The 19,450-nt window shown below is 39.4% G+C and overlaps 2 protein-coding genes across 6 annotated transcripts; both read right to left on the bottom strand.

Annotated features, from left to right (window-relative positions):
- On the bottom strand, positions 13-7,614 carry LOC8064731 (sister chromatid cohesion 1 protein 1). 5 transcript variants are annotated; one of them, XM_021447051.1, is made up of 20 exons: positions 7,430-7,614; positions 7,164-7,232; positions 7,000-7,058; positions 6,867-6,911; positions 6,752-6,771; positions 6,564-6,640; positions 5,323-5,419; positions 5,087-5,168; positions 4,890-4,968; positions 4,611-4,771; positions 3,989-4,014; positions 3,731-3,886; positions 3,480-3,642; positions 2,750-2,817; positions 2,498-2,645; positions 2,333-2,429; positions 1,927-2,057; positions 1,615-1,699; positions 1,392-1,504; positions 13-508 (listed from the first exon to the last, which is right to left on the bottom strand). In XM_021447051.1, exons 1-20 carry the CDS (start codon positions 7,480-7,482, stop codon positions 411-413), a joined length of 1,827 nt encoding a protein of 608 aa, XP_021302726.1. In that variant the 5' UTR covers positions 7,483-7,614; the 3' UTR covers positions 13-410. The 5 variants fall into 5 exon arrangements, with proteins under 5 accessions (XP_021302726.1, XP_021302729.1, XP_021302727.1 ...); XM_021447054.1 differs by having other exon boundaries at positions 3,731-3,880; XM_021447052.1 differs by having other exon boundaries at positions 3,731-3,883; positions 7,430-7,613.
- Positions 12,516-13,505, bottom strand: LOC8064730. The gene has a single exon (XM_002440272.2). It carries the CDS (start codon positions 13,503-13,505, stop codon positions 12,516-12,518), a length of 990 nt encoding a protein of 329 aa, XP_002440317.2.

Genomic DNA, 19,450 nt, shown 5'->3' with positions numbered 1-19,450 from the left:
CAAGGCCCAAAAAGAAAAGAACCACCATTCAGATTCCAGATTCCACATCTGTAACATCTCTGACGTGTGTACATCTTGCAAGGGTCTGGATAACGTCGGGTACAGACGTACAGTTTCTTAGGAAGCTTAACACAGAAGAAGATAATTAATATCTATGGCTATAACTTAGTCCTACTATACGGCTATAACTATACCCCACCTATCAAACCTCGAAAATAACAGCTTAGAATTTTCCCTTGACATATAACACAAAACTACTGCAGCATATCTCGCTTCCTTTCCTTCACCAAATCACCAAATATTATGTGTGACCTACAAGACCTCCTATGCAATACATGAGCATTCTGTAATATAAACACGTGATGTGCACCGAGAACCACCGCACCAAAACTGTTTCCAACATCACCAAGTCAAATCTTTGATCCTCTGGAGATCAAGATGTCTCCGTACAGTTCCTCTCCGTGAGGTTTCAGCTGAGTAACGTTGATGTAATCAAAAGTTGCCAAAACTGCAGAACAAACATTCCCCATTAAACAATAAGGTCCACTCTAGCATTACAACTAAACTGAGTGCAATCATAAACTTCAGATTCATCGTTATTCCATAACATGTCAAATATTTTAAGCAAACTCCGTGTTCCCAGTTATGCGGCCTAGTATTGGATTGTGTGAAACTTCTCTGATTTAACCACACAAGTAAATGAACCAGACAGTTATGCGTTGCTGGCAATTTTTCAACAATAAGGCTCTAACGCCAGCACAAACTGACAACCTCACCCAGCAAAACATCACCAACTACAAAACTGGGCACAACCAAGACCTGTAAACTACTATGTCCTCCGTAAAGGATTTCGGCCAGGAGAGCTCTTGGCTTCACTGGGCTGGTGTTTTTCTCTTCTTTCTTTTGTTTTGGTTTTGATTTTTCTTCCTTGTCTGGTCTTATGCTCAGACTGTAATTCAGACTGTTTTTTCAAACTGCTGCAATGCAAAGGCAGAGCAACAGCCATCTTACGCAAAAAAGAAAGAAAAAGTTTGCTACAACATACTGAGAAAAAGTTTACACAGCCACTAAAATTATAAATTTGAGGAAAGTGTACCAAATTTCCTAGCAATAAGGAAAGCAGGCTTGAATGGTGTTTTAAGTGTAACCCAACCTAATTACAGAAACCATGAATAGTCACTGAGCCAGGAACGCTATAACTGTTTAACATCATGTCAGTGACCACTACTAGTTTTTTTTATTTACTTTAGCAACAGTACTGTTTAATTTTCAGTCGAAGTGCCATAGAGAAATACCCCCTCCCTTCCATCAAAATATAGGACAACAAAAGTTATGTACCTAGAAAAGCAAAAAAAAAACGATCTATAATTTGGGACGGAGGGAATACATACCGGTTGTTTGATAGAATAGTCGGGCTGCCCTGGCTTTGGTCATCCCATGAGCTAGATGACTTAAGGATTCAGATTGCGGGGCACCTGGGCTATCAAAATGAAGTTTGAGGTGCCTGCATGAAGATAACTCTAGCATCAGAAAATGTATGTGCATCCGTTGTACCACATTTCAACAAACTTAAGCGACCCAGGCACTATGAGCAAACAAGTTCAGGATACTTACGACATGATTGCTTCTGTGACCTTGTCCATTGGATTGGAGCGCCTCTCATATGGGGTTTGAGTCGGTTCAGTTTCTTCCAGTAGGTCTGAAACGAATGTTGACTGTTAAATTCTATGTTGGTCGAAACAGTTTCAAATGTTCCAGAAAATAGTTTCACATGTTCATATGTAACAGAGTGAATAAAGGACAGAAATGGAACCGACCAAGAGTTGGAGCAAAACTATTAAATTCTATGTTGGTTGAAACATAATGTTCCAGAAACAGTTTCACATGTACATATATAGCAGAGTAAAGATCAGAAATGCAACCAACCAGGAGTTGGCGCATAATCTGAAAGCCTTCTCATCTTGACGTCCATCACTTCCAGCTCCAGTGGAAAATCCTCCTCAACAGTATCAAGATTCCCCAAGCTTCTTGCAGATGAATGCCGCCCCCTCTTGGACCTGTGTTCAATAACCATGACATGGTCACTATAAGAAACTAACAAAGACACTGAAGGACAGTGGGGAGCTAGACTTTTTTTTATTTGCCTGACACTTCATAAAGGAGATTGCACACTTTATTTTGTGCACTTATGAGCATATACAATAGGAGGTTCTGTTGTGATGATGAAAACATCTTTAGATGGGCAAGTTCTTTCAGTAACAAAATATCACATAGTCATAGTTTAGAATACTAATATAGGCGACATGCTGCTATTGCTCTAGTCAACAGTCACCTTCCACTTCCTGATGGCAATTGTACTTCTGCATCCAGTGGTATAAACGCCTGTCCAGAGCCACCAGAGCTTGAAGCAGACCTGCGACTTAACCCTGCTAGAGATTACGTCATTGACTGTCTATATAAGCACAGACACAAATTAAACTTTCACTTTCCAACTTACCAGGACTTCCAGGAGTAACACTATGGTCACTATGCAGAGTATCGTAAGCTCTGTCATACTCTGCACTCATGTTTGCTCTGAGTTTTTCAATGCCATCTGTGAAGTCCATCGGCAGACCACCTGTTTCCATCTCATACTCTCCCCCAGCCTGAAAATTCAATCACTTATCAGGGACAAATCCAATGATAATTATGATCAGGTCACTAGAGAAGGGTGTTATTCTTTTCAGAAAATAAAAGAATCTAGAATAACCTGAGGTGGAAATTCATGAGGTGGTGAGTTTCTCGGCTGTTGTTCTTGTGATGATGATCGCTGCCCTCCTTTAAGAAAGTAAGAAACAGTTCAGGTTTTTGAATTGGCCTTTAGCATGTTATAAAATAGGGAGAATTGGCCGTGGGACATGCAGAATGGTGGTCATTTGTCAGCAGACACTAGAAAAAATTATATTGCTTAAAGACACTCCGTTTCTTGTCAAATTTGGTGGCGGACACTACGTCTAATAAAAAATTATTAGAAAATAGATATAAAATCATATAAGTGCTAGAAAATTATACTATAATTTTTTTACACTCTGCATGATGAGAACTATAGTGTAAAAATATTGTTTAGTATTTTTTAGTATCTTACTTATATATTAACTAATTAACCATGGTTATCTTTGTCTATTTATGAAGAGGGGCAAAATGGTCATTTCAGTGCAAAACAATATTTTTACACTATAGTTCTCATCATGTAGAGTGTAAAAAAATTTATAGTATAATTTTCTAGCACTTATATGATTTTATATATATTTTGTAATAATGTTTGATTAGAAGTAGTGTCCGCCAGCAAATTTGACAAGAAACGGAGCAATCTATTTTTTCCTAGTGTCCGCTGGCAAATGACCACCATTTTGCATGTCCCACAGCCAATTCTCCCTATAAAATAATATGGTTTCTTCAAGTCAAGAAAAGTGACACAATATTACAAATTATGAAGTGACCTGAAGAAACTTTTGTGGACTTGACTTCAGTGCAGTCCTTCCAGAGCTGCATAAGTGGCTTAGGATAATATAATTCTGAGGACGAGTTGTCATGAGATATTAGAGAAACTGGGGGGATGTCCATGAGATCACTTATCTTGGTTGATCGAATAAAATTAAAATTCTGCAAGCATAAATCAGATAAATGTTCTTTATTAGAGTGCATCAGTACAGAAATCTCCAGGAAAATAGGTTAGTCAAACCAAACATACACTGTTAACTTTACGCCTTTTTGAGACAAGGCTTGATGCATCCTTCAGCCATGTCTGATATATGTTTCCCGGGATCATCATCTGGTTATTGTCCATAATTACTTGTGGGAGTTCCCTACGTGCTTTCCGCTTTGATGCTTTAGGTGTTTGCTGCTGCTGTGTAAAAGTGCTAGCTCAAGTAAACAAGAACAAACTAAACAAGTAATCCCTTTTCATACTATTTTCTAGATGTAATAAGGCTTGATAAATCATGTTTACCTTCATCTTCTGCTCCTCTGGTCCCCCTGCAATAGAACTTTCAGTAATTGCAGCAATATGCTTCAAATATGGTATAAATGCAACAACACGTGTACTTAAATTATGTCCAGCAGTCAACTTCTAATATATCAGGTAACTAGTCAACCAACAAAAAAACGAAGGGGAAAACGAACTACAAGTTCTTTTTGTCAAGTACAAAAGGTTGAATTACGACATAAGTTGAGAATCAGAAACAAAGTTGTGCTTGGTGATTATTGGTAAGCCAATGGATCACATTCCCAAAGAGAGAGCACGATATGCCACATAGCAGCTAGAAGACTCAGCAGTTGCAACCATGCAACCAAGGATGCACTCCATAGTCTCTTATCCTCAAACAGAGTCCTACTGTAGCCACTTGACTATGTACAAAGGCAATTGAGAGGTAAAGCGTGAATAGTTTCAAGAATATTCTAACAGAGTCTGCAAATGGCCATTAGCTGTCAGTAAGAACCATTAACTGGGAAACTTTTGGATGCAAGTTCCGCTTGGAAAAACATGTCAATGCACAATTGACATGAAAATCATTGTCCTGGGGGGGGGGGGGGATTCTAATGCAGAGAGTAAATCATGTGCTTGGTTTCACCTTGTTGAGGTTCTTCACGAACAAGGAAGGGAGCAGCATACTGTTCTTCTTGCTGAGGAGGGTCTTCCTGCCTAGGTGGTGAGGGAACCAGTGTACTTGGAACTTTTGGGTGCTCATCAGGAGAGATATTGACTGTGGTCTCATCATCTGCTATGTCAAATCTGTATACAAGGCACTAATGCAAATTATATTGGTATTATACACAAAATAAGAAAAAGAAACATACATTAGCAATGATAAAAGAGTAGTAACTTAAGTAAGTATGCAGCTTTGATTTACCTCTCAAAGCGATTGAACACATCAGTTTCTGCAAACCCAGACTCAAAATTATCGACCAGAGTTATATTCACTGCTTCAGCTGAGAAAAAACCGTAGAGTTTGAGAATATTCTTCCTTATACAAACACAAAGAGTATTCATTTAAAAAAACAAAAAAAACAAAGACAAAGAGTAGTCCTCAAGAGAAGAAAGACAAACCTTGATGACGATGATCAGCATGAGAGAAGTCATCATCACCAAGATTGACATTAAAATACTGTTCATCCAGATCTTCCAATCGCTAAACATGCATCATATATTTCAGTCAGAAAAGTGGATACAATCAGGCCAAGTCGGAAAAAAGAGATGTGTTCATGTGATGGCTATTCTAAATAAGAACCATACTGTATGCATATAAAGTTTCTTTTCTGAAATACACTCGTGACAAGGATTACCATTCCACGGAACCTGGCACCGTCAGTCTCTGAGAAAAACATGGGCTGTTCCACCACCATATTGATACTTTTCTCTGGCAATGTTACTGCTTCATACCTGCATGAAGTTCTGCTGTCAGATAAGCATGCCACATTACTTTCTTACTCTTAGCAAAGAACAATCTTTCCTATATCACCAGTTCATACCCACTCCATGCTATTTACAGAAGGGGAGAGACTGCGGTGTTTGGCTATGAAAGAGCTAGTAGTAATGAGGTCAAATTTATCTATAGAAGTTTAACCAGAAAAGGTGTTATATGAAGAAAAGATTACATTAACTCTCAAACAAACTTCCAAGGGTTCTACTACAGCCATAACTGGTTAGGGAATGGTAATGCCAAAAGAATTAATGATGACCATAGATAGTCATTCCCAGTTCTCATGATGAAAACCCTTTTAAGATAGCATTATTTCTCAAGTACAGTATTGTATAGCTAGCAAATGGACAAGCTAAAGAAGATGCCAAAAGATACTCCAATGACACGAAGATGCTCACATATTGGAAGGAGAAAGTAACTGTTGCACCAAAATATGCTAAATGCAAATCCATCCACATCCTATTCTGAGGTCTCCAAAGTCAAAACTGGAAAAATAAATTAAAAAATAAAGCGAAACAAGGCTACAAGCAGATTTGGATGGAGAATCTTCAGTGAATTTGAATAAATCCATAGGCTGATAATGACTGCATGAGACCCTTGTACCTACAGCCAAAACCACCCAGGTTGGACAGTGCATCTCAACCCTACTGAACAAATTTGAGCAAAACAGCAGGTGATTAGGCCAGTTAACAGAAGATCATTGGGAGTCATACATCAGACAGTGGATGTGAGTGCTTCAGCAAGCACAACCGCCCAGTGAGAGTAATTGGCAGCAAGCTACCATGACAATCGCCAACATCCAGCTGTAAATCCCATTTTCATTTTCCACGGCACACACATTGCACCACATATCTATCTCCTAAGAACTTCCATGAACATCCCAGGCAGATCACAATATTCACCAATCCAAACAACCAGATGAACACACCACAGCCTAAACACACAACAAACTCTGTTTTCGGAAAGCTGAGAAGCAAACACCACTCCTAGTAACAACATCATCAGCATTACGCAGCGCAGCCTTGCTCAAACCGAACCCCCTCAACCCCAGCATGTAACATCTATAAACGCTAAGACAGGGATGGAGACCGGTAGCACACTTACTTGGCTTGGGCTTTACCCTTGGGGAGGACGGTGGTGTCTGTGGCCGGTTTGATCCGCCAAGCCTCGTTGATCTCAGTCTGCACGAGAAGTTAGTACAAGTATAACTCGAACTGACTTCGCAAGGATAATCAAATCGACCGACCAGGACACACAGAAAACACTAGGGCAAATCCTGAACGAGTTCTTACCAGAAGCCGAGACACATCAGCTGCGAGAAAGAGAACACACGATCGATTTGAGAATAGAGATGACAAAACCCAGGGAATTCAAATAAAATCAACAAGTAGCGAGGAAGAAACTTACAGTAGAGAAGCTTCACCTTCCTCTCGTACACGATCACCACGCCACCTGTTCACGAATTTCGATCACGGGGAATAAAAACCCATCAAAAAAATGGAAGGAAAATTTTCGAGGGCGCAAGCAAAATTGAACTCACCCATGAGGATTCCAGAGAGCCTCAGAGCCATGGGCACCGAGGGGTTCAAAATCTCCTCACTAAACGAGAAACACACAAACAAAAATCAGCAAAAACAAAAAAGCACAAAAAAAATTCCCCTCGCAACAGGGCGGAACTCGAATCGCTCGGGCCACTTTACTCACCAGATTTTGATGATGTCGAGCTTGTCGAGCCGCTTGCGGTTGATCTTCGAGTGGAGCGTCGCTGCCATCCTGCAACCGCAACAAGAACGGGCGAACGCAATTAGTAGCCGCCGAATCGGCGCAAGCGTGACAAGGAAAAAAAACTGAGCGCGATTTGTCAGAAGAAGGTATAGAACCAAACGCACTGCGAAGAACAGGAAGGGAAACGAGCGCGATTAGAACCGTAACGAGGGGAGTAGGAGGCGCGATGAAGGGAGCAGACTCACCATATCTGGCCGAGCGGCTGCTTCCGCGCGAGGAGCTGATGCGAGTAGAACATTCTCGACCGCGTGGGGAGAGGAGGAGGAGGAGGAGGAGGACGAGGGCTCGGAGCGGCGCGGCGCAGCGGAGGGAGGGAGAGGCGAAGTGTTGTGTTGGTGTGTGGGGGTTTTGGCCTCCTCGGCAAGGAGAGCTGGTTGTCTCGTGGGGGAAAAGAAAGAAACGGGGGCGGATCCGTGGAATCGTGCGCGCGGGGAGGGCACGATCGGAAGTTTCGGAACCACGAAGGACATGTGCGACGACAGTGTGACGGAGCATCTCTAACACCAAAATTAGAGTGTATTTAGTTCTCTATGAAATAAAAAAAATACCGTACTTTGGAATGACAAAATATAAAATACTAAAATTTTCGTAGGTGTATTTAGTTTCATTCAAAATACTAAAATTTTTAGAGTCCAAAATACGTGAAGCTGCTCTTTTAGACTTTTTTTTAGCTTTTGAGGCCAAAATTCAGAATGTAAAATGACAACCATTTTGTCAAAAATTTTAGATGATGTTTAGTTCTATTACGTAGAATGATAGGCTAAAATCCAAAAAAAATTAGGCCAAATGAGGAACTAAGCAGACCTTAGTTTCGTAACCTGTCTAATAAATATTACTGTAGAAAGGAAAAATAATTCAATGACAGATATTTTCTAATAATTTGCTCTAAAAGAAAATCTAAAACAGGTCATCAGTGCTACACTTTTGCGTCCATAGCTAGCGCTAGGAGTGGCAACGGGTATCTGAGTATCCGACGGGTTTTACCCGCTAAGAACACGGGTATGGAATGTGCGGATATATTATTGGACGAAATCCTTTACCCATCGGGTATGGCGGGTACAGGTGTGGAATAGTAGTACCCATACATGCGTACCCGTGGGTAAGAAATACCCACACCTAAGTAATTTAGCCCATATAACCCATGAAATTTCCACCAGGGGCTGCTGCCGCTCGTGCACCAGGCGCTTCTGAACGTGGAAAGTGTTGAGCGGCTTGTGTGCTACTAATGCTACTATTAATTTGTTGGAGGTTGTTATGTTTAATTTCCTGGAAGTTGTGATATTTAACTTGCTGAAAGTTGTTATATTTTTGTTGAACTCAGGTATATTTTCGGGTATGGAATACCCGTCGGGTAAGAATTACCCGTCGGGTGCAGGTATGGAATGAATTCCTTACCCGTCTACTTTCGCGGATAACCCGATGAAATAGGTTTTAACCTGGTGGGTGCTGGTATGAGTGGCCAGTACCCATCGGTACGTACCGTTGCCATTTTGAACTACCGCCAAACACGCTATCCTAGCACCTACAGTCATTCTAGCACCTAACTTAGGCCTTGTTTAGTTCGTAAATTTTTTGGTTTTTGGCTACTGTAGCACTTTCGTTTTTATTTGACAAACATTGTCCAATCATGGAGTAACTAGGCTCAAAAGATTCATCTCATAAATTATAGATAAACTGTGCAATTAGTTTTTATTTTCGTCTATATTTAATGCTCCATGCATGCGGACAAAGATTCGATGTGATGGAAAATTTTGAAAATTTTTGCGAACTAAACAAGGCCTTACACTAGGAGTCTCACAAAAAGTTATAACTGAAATACTGTTTGCTAATTTGTTATGTGAAAAAAACACTACTACATGTTTGATAAATTCGATAAATAAACTCAAGCGATGAGGCTCCCAGCAAATACGAACATAGAGTCGGAAATTCAATTCTAACAAACCTCCCAGGCGCGCGGCGACGAGGATGACTGCAATTGCATCCTGACTCCCTAACTCAAAGTCACAACCTACCAAATATAATTTATGGCAAACGGTCAAAGAAAAAAAGTTTATCACTCCATATTTATTTCTTTTATTAAAGTTATTCTGATTGATTTTATTCTCTAGTTTTTATTTTTCCTATACATGGCGACTTGATCTTGGTCATTAAATTGAGCATGAGCACCATTACTGCTTGGTATGTCTTGATCATTGGTTGAACTTGGAGGTGTCACTCTCAATAAATCAACATCTTCTTCGAGCTTGTTTGCTTGTCTGAAAAGTCATGGTTGAAAATACTGCTCGCTGATTTATTACGAGAGAAAAACACTGTTGAATACTTGGTATATTCGATAGATAAGCTCAAGTGAATAAGCTCAAAATCTAGCACCTGTCTTGGCCTAATATCTTAATTTCACAAGTTGACATATTCCCATCATTGTCCAAGCCGGTGCCTTTACATTACTTAGATATGCTTTCCAATGCTTGTGAACCATTTATTTCATCAACCCAAATATCATGCATTTCTTCAATTATCCCAATTATCTTGTTGTATAACTTTTGCTATTTGATCGACTCACTGAAATTCCCCGTTGCTTCATCGGAGAAACACACCAGAATTAGAGTCTAGAGAGGGTGCTTTTTTTTACTCAAAACCCATAGATTTGACCGGATTTCTCCAATGCCCCACCGTAGGAATGCCCAGAGTTTATGCACTAGAGCTCTCGTTCATAGTTATCAATCGACCAGCAGCCATTTCGCCACATTGCAACGCGCTTGTCACCGTCTCAGAACTTGTTATCGCGAAAATTTTCAGGTTTGGTTACTATAATACTTTTATTTGTATTTAATAATTATTATTCAATCATGAACTAATTAGATTCAAAAGATTGGTCTTGCAAATAACAAACAAACTGTATAATTTATTATTTTTAATCTATATTTAATGTTTTATATGTGTCGCAAGATTCGATGTGATGGAAAATCTTAAAAAAAATTAGAACTAAACAAGACCTCACTTTCACAGTCATACTTATTGTATCTCATGTTTTTCGCTGTGAAAAAAATTTCAAAATACTTTTAGACATCAACTAGGATATTTTGGATTTTTTCTACATTGCTCTAGATATTTTCCTCGGCCTATGTTTTTAGCTAAATCTATTTCATGGAAATTTCTAAAGATAGTTTCATGAGTGCTAAATAATTAATTTTGATTTGTCGTACCACAATCAATATCTAGAAATTTTAGAAACTTAGAGACATTCATTGTAAAAACCTTATCAAGTATTTACTATATTTTTAGCAAATAAATAAATAAATAAAACCACTTTCAAAATCACTTCAAAGCAGGACATAGAGGAAACTTGAATGATTTTACTTAGGTAAGATGTTTGAGTTCGAAGTTTACAGAGGAAAATCAGATTATACGGTGGTAAAGGGAGAGTTAATTTTTTCCTCTAATTGTGGGTGGTGACCGGGAATGAGAGTGAAATGTGTTTCACTGCATTTTCGTTTAACAAAAAATGGTTTTGATTAGCAAGTGCTCTCGCTATTCTTTCTCTTGTTTGCAGCTCATTCTCCTTTTCACCTAGCTAGCCGAATGGCGTGTGCGACACCGTGGCTTGCTAAATTTTTGCCAGGAAAACTTCTCTGTTGCGTTGCTTTTCAATGTCACTCGAATCACTTCTCTCCCCACGGCCCCACCTGATGCCAGCTGGGTGCCACCGTCGGTCTTCCTCTTCAGCGCTAGCCAGACCCTCCTCTGCACCCCGATCATCAACCAGCAGGTGAACGAAGGTAGTCGACTTCCATCGCCGTTGGCTGCTACGGCCTGGTGCCTCGCCTTCCCTCCCAGCCGCCAACGTTGGTGGCTGCTTTAATTAGCACAGACATTGCTAATCCTCTCTACGCGTAGCTAGGGGTAGGAATCATGGGGTCGCACGCCTCGACTTTGGATGTCTCCTATTGGCCTTCTGAATCGCACAAGGCATAACTTCGGTGAATTTTTTCTCCACGACCAGTGCTGAAGAGCCTTCCTATGGAAGGGTGACTTAGGGCACTTACAATACAGACTCTATCATAGAGTCTAAATTATTTATTATCTCGAACAATGTGGACTTGGAGTCTAAATAAGACTTGGAGTCTTATTTTTTCTACCTCTTTCTTCAATAAATATGCTGCCACATCAGCAAAATACCATAAATAATATGTAATTAAATGTCTTGGACTCTGTGATAGAGTCTTGCATTGTGAGTGCCCTTAGGGCAGTCCCAATGATAGAAACTAAGTAGTTTCTATAGCATAGGAAACCTCACCAAGAAACCACTCCTTCCCAACCCGTGGTTTCTATAAATTTGTTCACATAAATAGCAACTTAAATGCAACAACAAACATAGGAGGATCAGCTGGCTTCACCAAACGTACGTAGCTGGCAATAAATCAAATGTGTGATGGCTGCCAGCAAATCAAGTGTATTGTCATACACACGCTAACAAACACATACAGTTCATACTGACAAACATATACGGTTCATACAATAATTAATAATATCAATCCAAAGATAAAGATATCTGCTTAAGTTCCATCTGGAGATAAAGAAAACAGAACCACAAATAGTTATACTGAAGAACAAAAGTTCATAATATGTAAAGTAAAAAAAATATGGTAGCACATCCATATATCAGGTAGGTTGCACTTGTACTCCAAAAGCCATCAGATGGAGGTTGCACATGTACTGCAGATGGTACCAGATCACCTCAAATCCACATAAGTCATCAGGTTACCTCAAATCTCTAGAAACCATCATATGCAAGTAAAGAAATAGTGATTAGGAGATTTCTTTTTAAAAAAAATAATACTCAGTGCAATGTCTACAAACAAACTACCAAGATCACAGAAAGCTATATTTGAAGATATATACCTAATTATTTTGCCTATATAAATTTCCAAACTTTTGCCAAATATGATCAATCAAATCATTTTGGAGTTGTTTGTGTGCTTGGCGATCATGTAAGGAAGTATTTCTGTTAATCACGTCTTCCATCTCTAGGTTCTGTCCATGAGAGATTGTAGGTTCTTGAACAATATATGTGCTGCCTTCCTCATTCAAATCAAATGGAACTTGGTCTATATCGTTCTCATCTTCGATTATCATGTTGTGGAGAATTATGCAAGCAAGCATGATATTCTCTAGATCCCCTTGCTCGAACAAACGTGCTGGTCTGCGCAAAATACAAAAGCGAGACTGCAAAATACCAAAGGTGCATTCAACATCCTTCCTTGCCCCTTCTTGCTATTGTGCAAATAATTTATGTTTGTCTAATTGTGGTTTACGTATAGACTTCACAAAAACAGGCCACTCTGGATATATACCATCAGCTAGGTAATAGCCGGTATCATATTCTCTTCCATTGATAGTGTACTGCACTTTAGGAGATTCTCCTCTCAGCTGCTCCACAAACAAATGTGATTGGTTCAGCACGTTGATATCGTTGTTCGATCCGGCAACACCAAAGAAAGCATGCCATATCCAACGATTGTGCGAAGCAACTGCCTCTAGAATGATTGTTGGCACACCGTGATCACCGCGGGTATACATACCCTTCCATGCATATGGACATTTCTCCCAGTGCCAATGCATACAGTCAATGCTCCCTAGCATGCCTGGAAACCCACGACGCTCACCTATCTCCATTAAACGTTCAACATCTTGTACGGTCGGTCTCCTCAAATACTCCGTCCCAAAAACTTCAATCACCCCCTTCACAAATAACTTCAAACACTCTACAGCAGTACTTTCACCAATTTTAATGTACTCATCAAGCTGGTCTGCAGGGCTTCCATTAGCTAGTTGCCGTATAGCAGCAGTACATTTTTGAATTGGAGATAGCCCAGGGCGATTAGCAGCATCTGATCTTAAGATGAAAAACGGAGACCACTCACCGAGGGCATTGACAATCTTGAGAAACAGATCCCTCCTCATCCTAAACCTTCTACGGAAGATTGTAGAATTATATAGGGGATTCTCAATGAAATAATCATCCATAAGTCGTCGGTTGGCATCTTCTCGAGGCCTTGCTATGTATCTTCTTGGCCCACTATTGCGTCTACTTCCTTCTTCTAGCGCTTGAAGCCCACTCTTCAATTCTTCCAGCATTCCATCTTCCAGATCTTCTAGTATTTCTTGCTCAGCTTCAAATTCATCAAGTGTGTATAGATCTTCTGGGTCTATGCTGCCATCCTCGTCATGAGGTTCAGCATCTGATGGTGGCTGGTGAGACATTAGGAGTAGGCAGAGAGGAGAACTACAGAGAAGAGAACTACAGAGAGAGGAACTACAGAACTAGTTGTTATGTAGTCCAGATATATATACACGAGAGGCTAAGTATAGTGGGCTGTTCACACCCATTAGTGCTTTTCACACAAATAATTAGTACAGCATGCAGTATTCACACGAATTTCAGTTTCACACTAGTGCTATTTTCAGTTTCAAATAATTAGTACAGCATGCAGTATTACCACTAGTGCTATTTTCAATTTCACACTAATTTTAGTTTCAGTTTCACAACAAACAAATAGTGCTACTCAATACTTAATTGTCCACACTAATTTCAGTTTCATAGCAACAATAAATAAATAAATAAATAGATATGTAAATACCTTAATTATTTTCTGTAGCAAATAAGGCCAATCTCATACTCTCCATAGCTTTGTCCCTCTCAGCCAAAGCTTGAGCATTCAGATTACTGGTTGGTGCTAACAACAAGTCTTTATAAGTCTCTAGCATTCTACATTTCAATTGCTTTTCTGCAGCCATTTCATTCAACCTAGCAGCTTCAACCTTACTATTTGCCAAGATTTTTTGAGTCTCCGACATCTTTTCACGGTCCTTCCTAGCTGCTGTGCTAACTTCAATGTACTTATCTAGCTTCTCACTAATAGCATAATACGCTTGAGGTGTCTTCTTTTTGCCATATAGCTCATCCTTAGCCTTCTTATGCCCAATAGGACGAATACTAGGATTTTCTTCCAAATTAACCACATCAGTCGGCCTATTAGTTGCACCCTTGTTCTGATCTTTATCTTGTTCTCTTTTAACATATGCAGACCACTTCCTTTCATTTCGCACAACCTTCCAAAAGTGCTTTAGCATGAAATCTTTATCACTATGGTCTTTAGCATACATGTTTTCAACAATTTCCATCAATTGGTCATCACTCACACCACTTCTGTAGACTTTGTTGGTTTTAACCCAGCACCCATGGAAATCCATTACTGGTTTCTTAACACGATCCCAACGGATCTTTAGTTGGTTTCGGTTTCTTCTACGACAAACCTCTGTGCTTTTATTGTATTCTTTAGTAACATCCTCCCAAAATTGATCTGTCCTCCTATCAGTTCCATCTACTGGATCCTTTGAATTACGCAACCAAGATGCAGCCTACATTCATAAACACAATAACCGAGAGTTCAAAACGAAACTGATTTTTTTCTAAACTCAAGCTCAAGGTTCAGAAACTAAGAAAGTTGCTTACCAATCTTATGTCCTCATCCTTCGTCCAATTCAATCGCCTCTCAGTTCTCTCGTCCTCGTTGGTTTCATCTGCATCAACATTAATTGTTTCTTTGTCTTGTGCATTGGCTTCATCTGGCAGACTTCTCTTCAGATTTGGAGTAGTTGGAGAAATTGTACTACCAATTAAATGGAAATTTTCTGAGTTGTTTGACTGGATAAAATTGGTAAACCCACCTGGTGGGTACATCCTGAAAATTCCATAACACATGGAGTTAGCCAGCATGACAACACCACAGGTAACAGGGTTAACTAAAATTCTACAAATTAAAAAACATTCATGAACTGTACACAAGTTTATTTGAAGACAATCAATATTCACCATTCTGTACAGATTAATTGAGAGCTAGACATTTTGTACAGATTAATTGAGAAAGATAACTATCATATAATATAGAAAAAATAAGAACTATAGATTCCAGTAATACGACAACTATTGCAATAATCCAAAAAAATGAAGAACCAGATATTCCAGTGATTAACGTTGAAACTTACCCTTCACTTGAGCCTATAGGAGAAGAGCTTGTCCACCACTGAGGGAATCCAGCGTCTTGGAGATTGCCGAGTGTTGGAGATGTAGGAGCGGCCGAACTCGACCCAGGAGCGGCGCCAACTGCAGAGACCGAACCAAAGCGGGCGACAGGAGCACCCTTCCCTTGCTCTGCTCGACTCTGTCCTCCCTTGCTTTGCTTCAAGCTTGACGATGGTGGCCGAAGAGGATTCATGTTTGTAGAGATTGGGAAAGGATTGGGGCTGGATTCAACAAGGATTTGCGATTTAGGGTTTGGTCACATATTTGAGGACAAATCGATGGAAGCCGAGCGCGCGTGGGAAGACGATGCTGCGGCGGGAGAATCGCGCGGGGAAAGGAGGGCGCGCGGGAAAGAGGAGGAAGGAGCGCGGGAGCGGAGGAGAGGGAGAAGCGCGACCGCGCGGGAGCGAAGCGGCGGCGGCGGCACAACGGATCGAGGCGGGTCGCGCGGGAAGACGATGCTGCGGCGGAATCGCGCGGGGAAAGGAGGGCGCGCGGGAAAGAGGAGGAAGGAGCGCGGGAGCGGAGCAGAGGGAGAAGCGCGCGACCGCGCGGGAGCGGAGCGCTGGCGGCGGCACAACGGATCAGGGCGGATCGGCATTGAAGGCCTATCGAAACGACTAGAGTCTCCCCAATGGCGTTTCTCTGGTTTCTACAGGCATCGGTGCTTGCGTCGACACGGTTCTGTCCGCAAGAAATCGTTTCTTTGTTTTATCCCCTCTCTCTTCATTAAATCACATGTCACATCATCAAAAAGCTGAGCTGTCATACTAATTAATAGACATAGAAACTACAATAAATGTACCATTGGGACTGCCCTTAGAGGTTAATGAGATCGTTGCAAGGTAGCATTGCAGATAGTCTGCAAACCGCTCGAGTGGGGGTGGTCTGGGGATCACAAATTTGAATGTGTGTAGCCTGCTGCCTCAGTTCGAATGACTCAAGAGAACTAATGACAGTAGAACATGGTCAGCAGTTCCGTATAAGGTTGACAGTTTTGCTTTCTATCACTTTAGTGGTAGGAGATGGTGAGCAGATTCAATTTTGGTCAGACTACTGGCTCAAAGATACTTCAATTAAGCCCTTTGCGCTTACACCACAATTCTGGTCCGTCGGTAACGATATTCGGTGAAGTTTGGGCTGCATAATCAATAGTTAGAAACATTTAGAGGCTCTAAATCGCAGTGCGGGGTAGCCTCTACATGCAAGGCCTTCTTTGCTAGCTCTGCTCTTCCACCATTCACATACGTGAACCACATAGCGGAGGCAATGATATGGATTTTAGCATGTTGATACAACCAATGAGCCTGGAGAACAATGTGGCGGCAGCCTGGCTGCAAGCGTGAGGAGGTAGGACTGATTTGTTGCTTGACGACGACGACGATGACGACGACGACGACGACGACGATGATGATGGCGGTTGGATTAATAGGATTCGCTGCTTAGACAGTGGTGCTGCTCCTGGCGAAGACTGATCTCCTCGGGGGTGTGCAATGGCTAAGGTTAGGAAATGAATTAGAGTCTCATGATACCATGTAAGAGGAATAAAATTTGTGGAATTGAATTATGTTGGTGAGCTTCATGGGGATGGATTTTATAGGAATGTATTGCTTAGGGAGAAGAAACCTCCCTTAGAGATAAGGCAATTTAGGATTACACGATCCTAATGTATCCTAATCCAATATTTAGCCTAGTTTTGCTACTCCGCTGTTAGTTTAACTTTAATCCCATGTCCAGCCTGCCTTGTTGTGGCTGCGATATCAATCTTTATAATGTTGTAATTAACAAGTGCTCTCAGCTTGTGGTGCTTCTCTCAGCACTAGGGCAATAGTTGTGGTCTTGTATTTGGTTTTTTCTCCCCCTACTAATGTAAATTGTATTTTATTTTTTCGTCCCCTATGTAATATGCGAAGGCACGTTCACGCAAAAAAGGTTTGTGGAAACAATTATTCGCTTTTGGACATGTGAATGACAAGTGATTTTTGTTTTAAATGTTTTTTCCACTTTTGCACATGAATCATTATTTTAGTGTTTTAGACTTTTAGTTGATTCTAGAGTAGCTAAATATGGCCTACTAATTGTATAAATATTAAAATTTAAAAGTCACTAGTAAATATGCCCGTGCGTTGCCACGGGTGTATATATATATATTAAGGATATTTTTTATCCAATTTTTCACTTTGTTAGAGTTCCCGAATTATTTCTTTTTGTATAATATTTTTATTCAATGATGGTATTTGTAAAACAAATCAAAGTTGATGATTGTTGAACTCTAATGATATTGAATTTGTCTGTTTTTTGTTGTATAAACATAATTAGAATTATTAGAAGTAATTTGTTAACTTGTTTTTTGTCTAAGCTAACGTCACATGAACTTTAAATATTTCTAATACATTTAATGATCTCTAGGACTCCAAGAGGCATGTTGTCTTCACATTCGTTATCCTTGTACGTGAGTAGTTGTCCCAACATTTGTTTTCTGAGTTCATATTCATCCTGCACAATGATTATTGTGAGTGAATATGCAATTCTAGAGATATATGTGTTTCAAATTATTTGATTAAAATATTACGGTAGTTACCATTAAAAACGGCAATTTCAGCTCTTCGCCTTTCCATGCTGACATGAAGATTGAAACAACATAACCCGACAGTTCCCTGTTATATATGTACAGATAAATGGTCAAAGACATAATATTCATTATAAGAAAATACTATATATATATATATATTCAAAAGCTATTTTACCTTTTGTAAATTGGAATATCATATAATATTTTTTGTCGCCATAGGAAAACATTTTCATTCCATCTAGATCTAGGGCATACAGTAGACATGGCTTTAGGTAAGTATTCAGCAATCCATAAAAGTTTCTTCACGTATCTTCCATCTGGGTTGTATTGGTAGGTGGGATCAAGAGGATTTGGGTCCAAAATGTATATAGTTCTGATATCTTTGTCCAATATGAATAGATTAAATTCACCATAGAGTTGTATTGGAATAAGAATCTGAAATAGTTGAGAAATTAGTTATTTATTAAAAAATACATTAATGCTTATAGGTATATATATATATATATATATATGAGAGTGTCCTTACCAATCTGCACGATGAAACACTATAGTTATTCTCAGGCCAGGAACGAACTGAATTTGCTAGTTGTTCAACATCTAATTTTTTCCTAAAGTTTGGGTGTCGTCCATAATCTGTCGTCATCTATGATACATATAAATTTTTATAAGTATTAATAAGTTTGGTAAAAGAAATTAATTTATATATTTTTTGAGGTTATGAACATACCCAAAATTGCAAGTCTAGGTAATGCTTTGATATCTTTCCTCTCTGATTCTTCACCACTTGGATGTCGTCGTAAATATGCTTTCGTACTACCAAATTGAAAGTATCTATGTCCATCGGCATATCATTGTTTAGAATTTCTTGCAATTTCTTTAGAGTCAAGCTTATGGAATATGGTTTTGAGTTTTGCACCCAGACTTTCCTATTAAACATAATGAAAATAAGTTAATGCATGTCGTCAGTAGTATTCAATTTAAAAATTAAATTAAATCAATAATAATTTGAAAGGGCTTACTCCAATGTATGTGGACAATTGATTGATTTGATGTAGTCACAAAGTCCACATACTAACTCACGTATGCCCATCTTAGAAAGAATAGACATCAGTGAGTAGTATTTATTTTCAACAGACATAGGGCTTAATACTTTTGATTTATTTTGAGCATCTATACTCTCCAATATTGTAACATCATCAAAATCAGCCTTTTTGTCAGCATCTTCCTTGAAGTTTGTCATGATTGCCGCTGTGTTTGATTTCCAGCATAGCAATATACCAGATAATTTTGACCTAAAAAGATTAATTTTTTCCTGTATGGTAGAAACAAGACATATATATCATTTATCATTAATATATAGAAAAATTAAACATTATTTTATTATATACACGTAGTAGATATATACCTGTGTAATTGGATGAGTTAGTGTTTGTCCATTCCAGTATTCCATAAATTTTAATACAAATAGTCCGCAAGATGAACTGAATAGTTAAAATAAGATTTTTTTAGTAGTCAATATACAGATACTCCACAAAATCAATTTGTAATATG

Source organism: Sorghum bicolor, chromosome 9 (assembly GCF_000003195.3).
Source record: "Sorghum bicolor cultivar BTx623 chromosome 9, Sorghum_bicolor_NCBIv3, whole genome shotgun sequence".
Classification (NCBI taxonomy): Eukaryota; Viridiplantae; Streptophyta; class Magnoliopsida; order Poales; family Poaceae; genus Sorghum; species Sorghum bicolor.
This window is presented reverse-complemented; position numbering and strand designations above follow the sequence as displayed.

Excerpts from the sequence above, each read along its gene's own strand:
- LOC8064731 (XM_021447051.1), bottom strand. The coding sequence starts at position 7,482 with ATGTTCTACTCGCATCAGCTCCTCGCGCGGAAGCAGCCGCTCGGCCAG. Across the intron at positions 4,969-5,086 it reads TGCTGATCATCGTCATCAAG|CTGAAGCAGTGAATATAACT; the intron begins GTTTGTCTTTCT and ends GTTTTTTCTCAG. Across the intron at positions 2,646-2,749 it reads CTCATGAATTTCCACCTCAG|GCTGGGGGAGAGTATGAGAT; the intron begins GTTATTCTAGAT and ends TTGAATTTTCAG.
- LOC8064730 (XM_002440272.2), bottom strand. The coding sequence starts at position 13,505 with ATGTCTCACCAGCCACCATCAGATGCTGAACCTCATGACGAGGATGGC.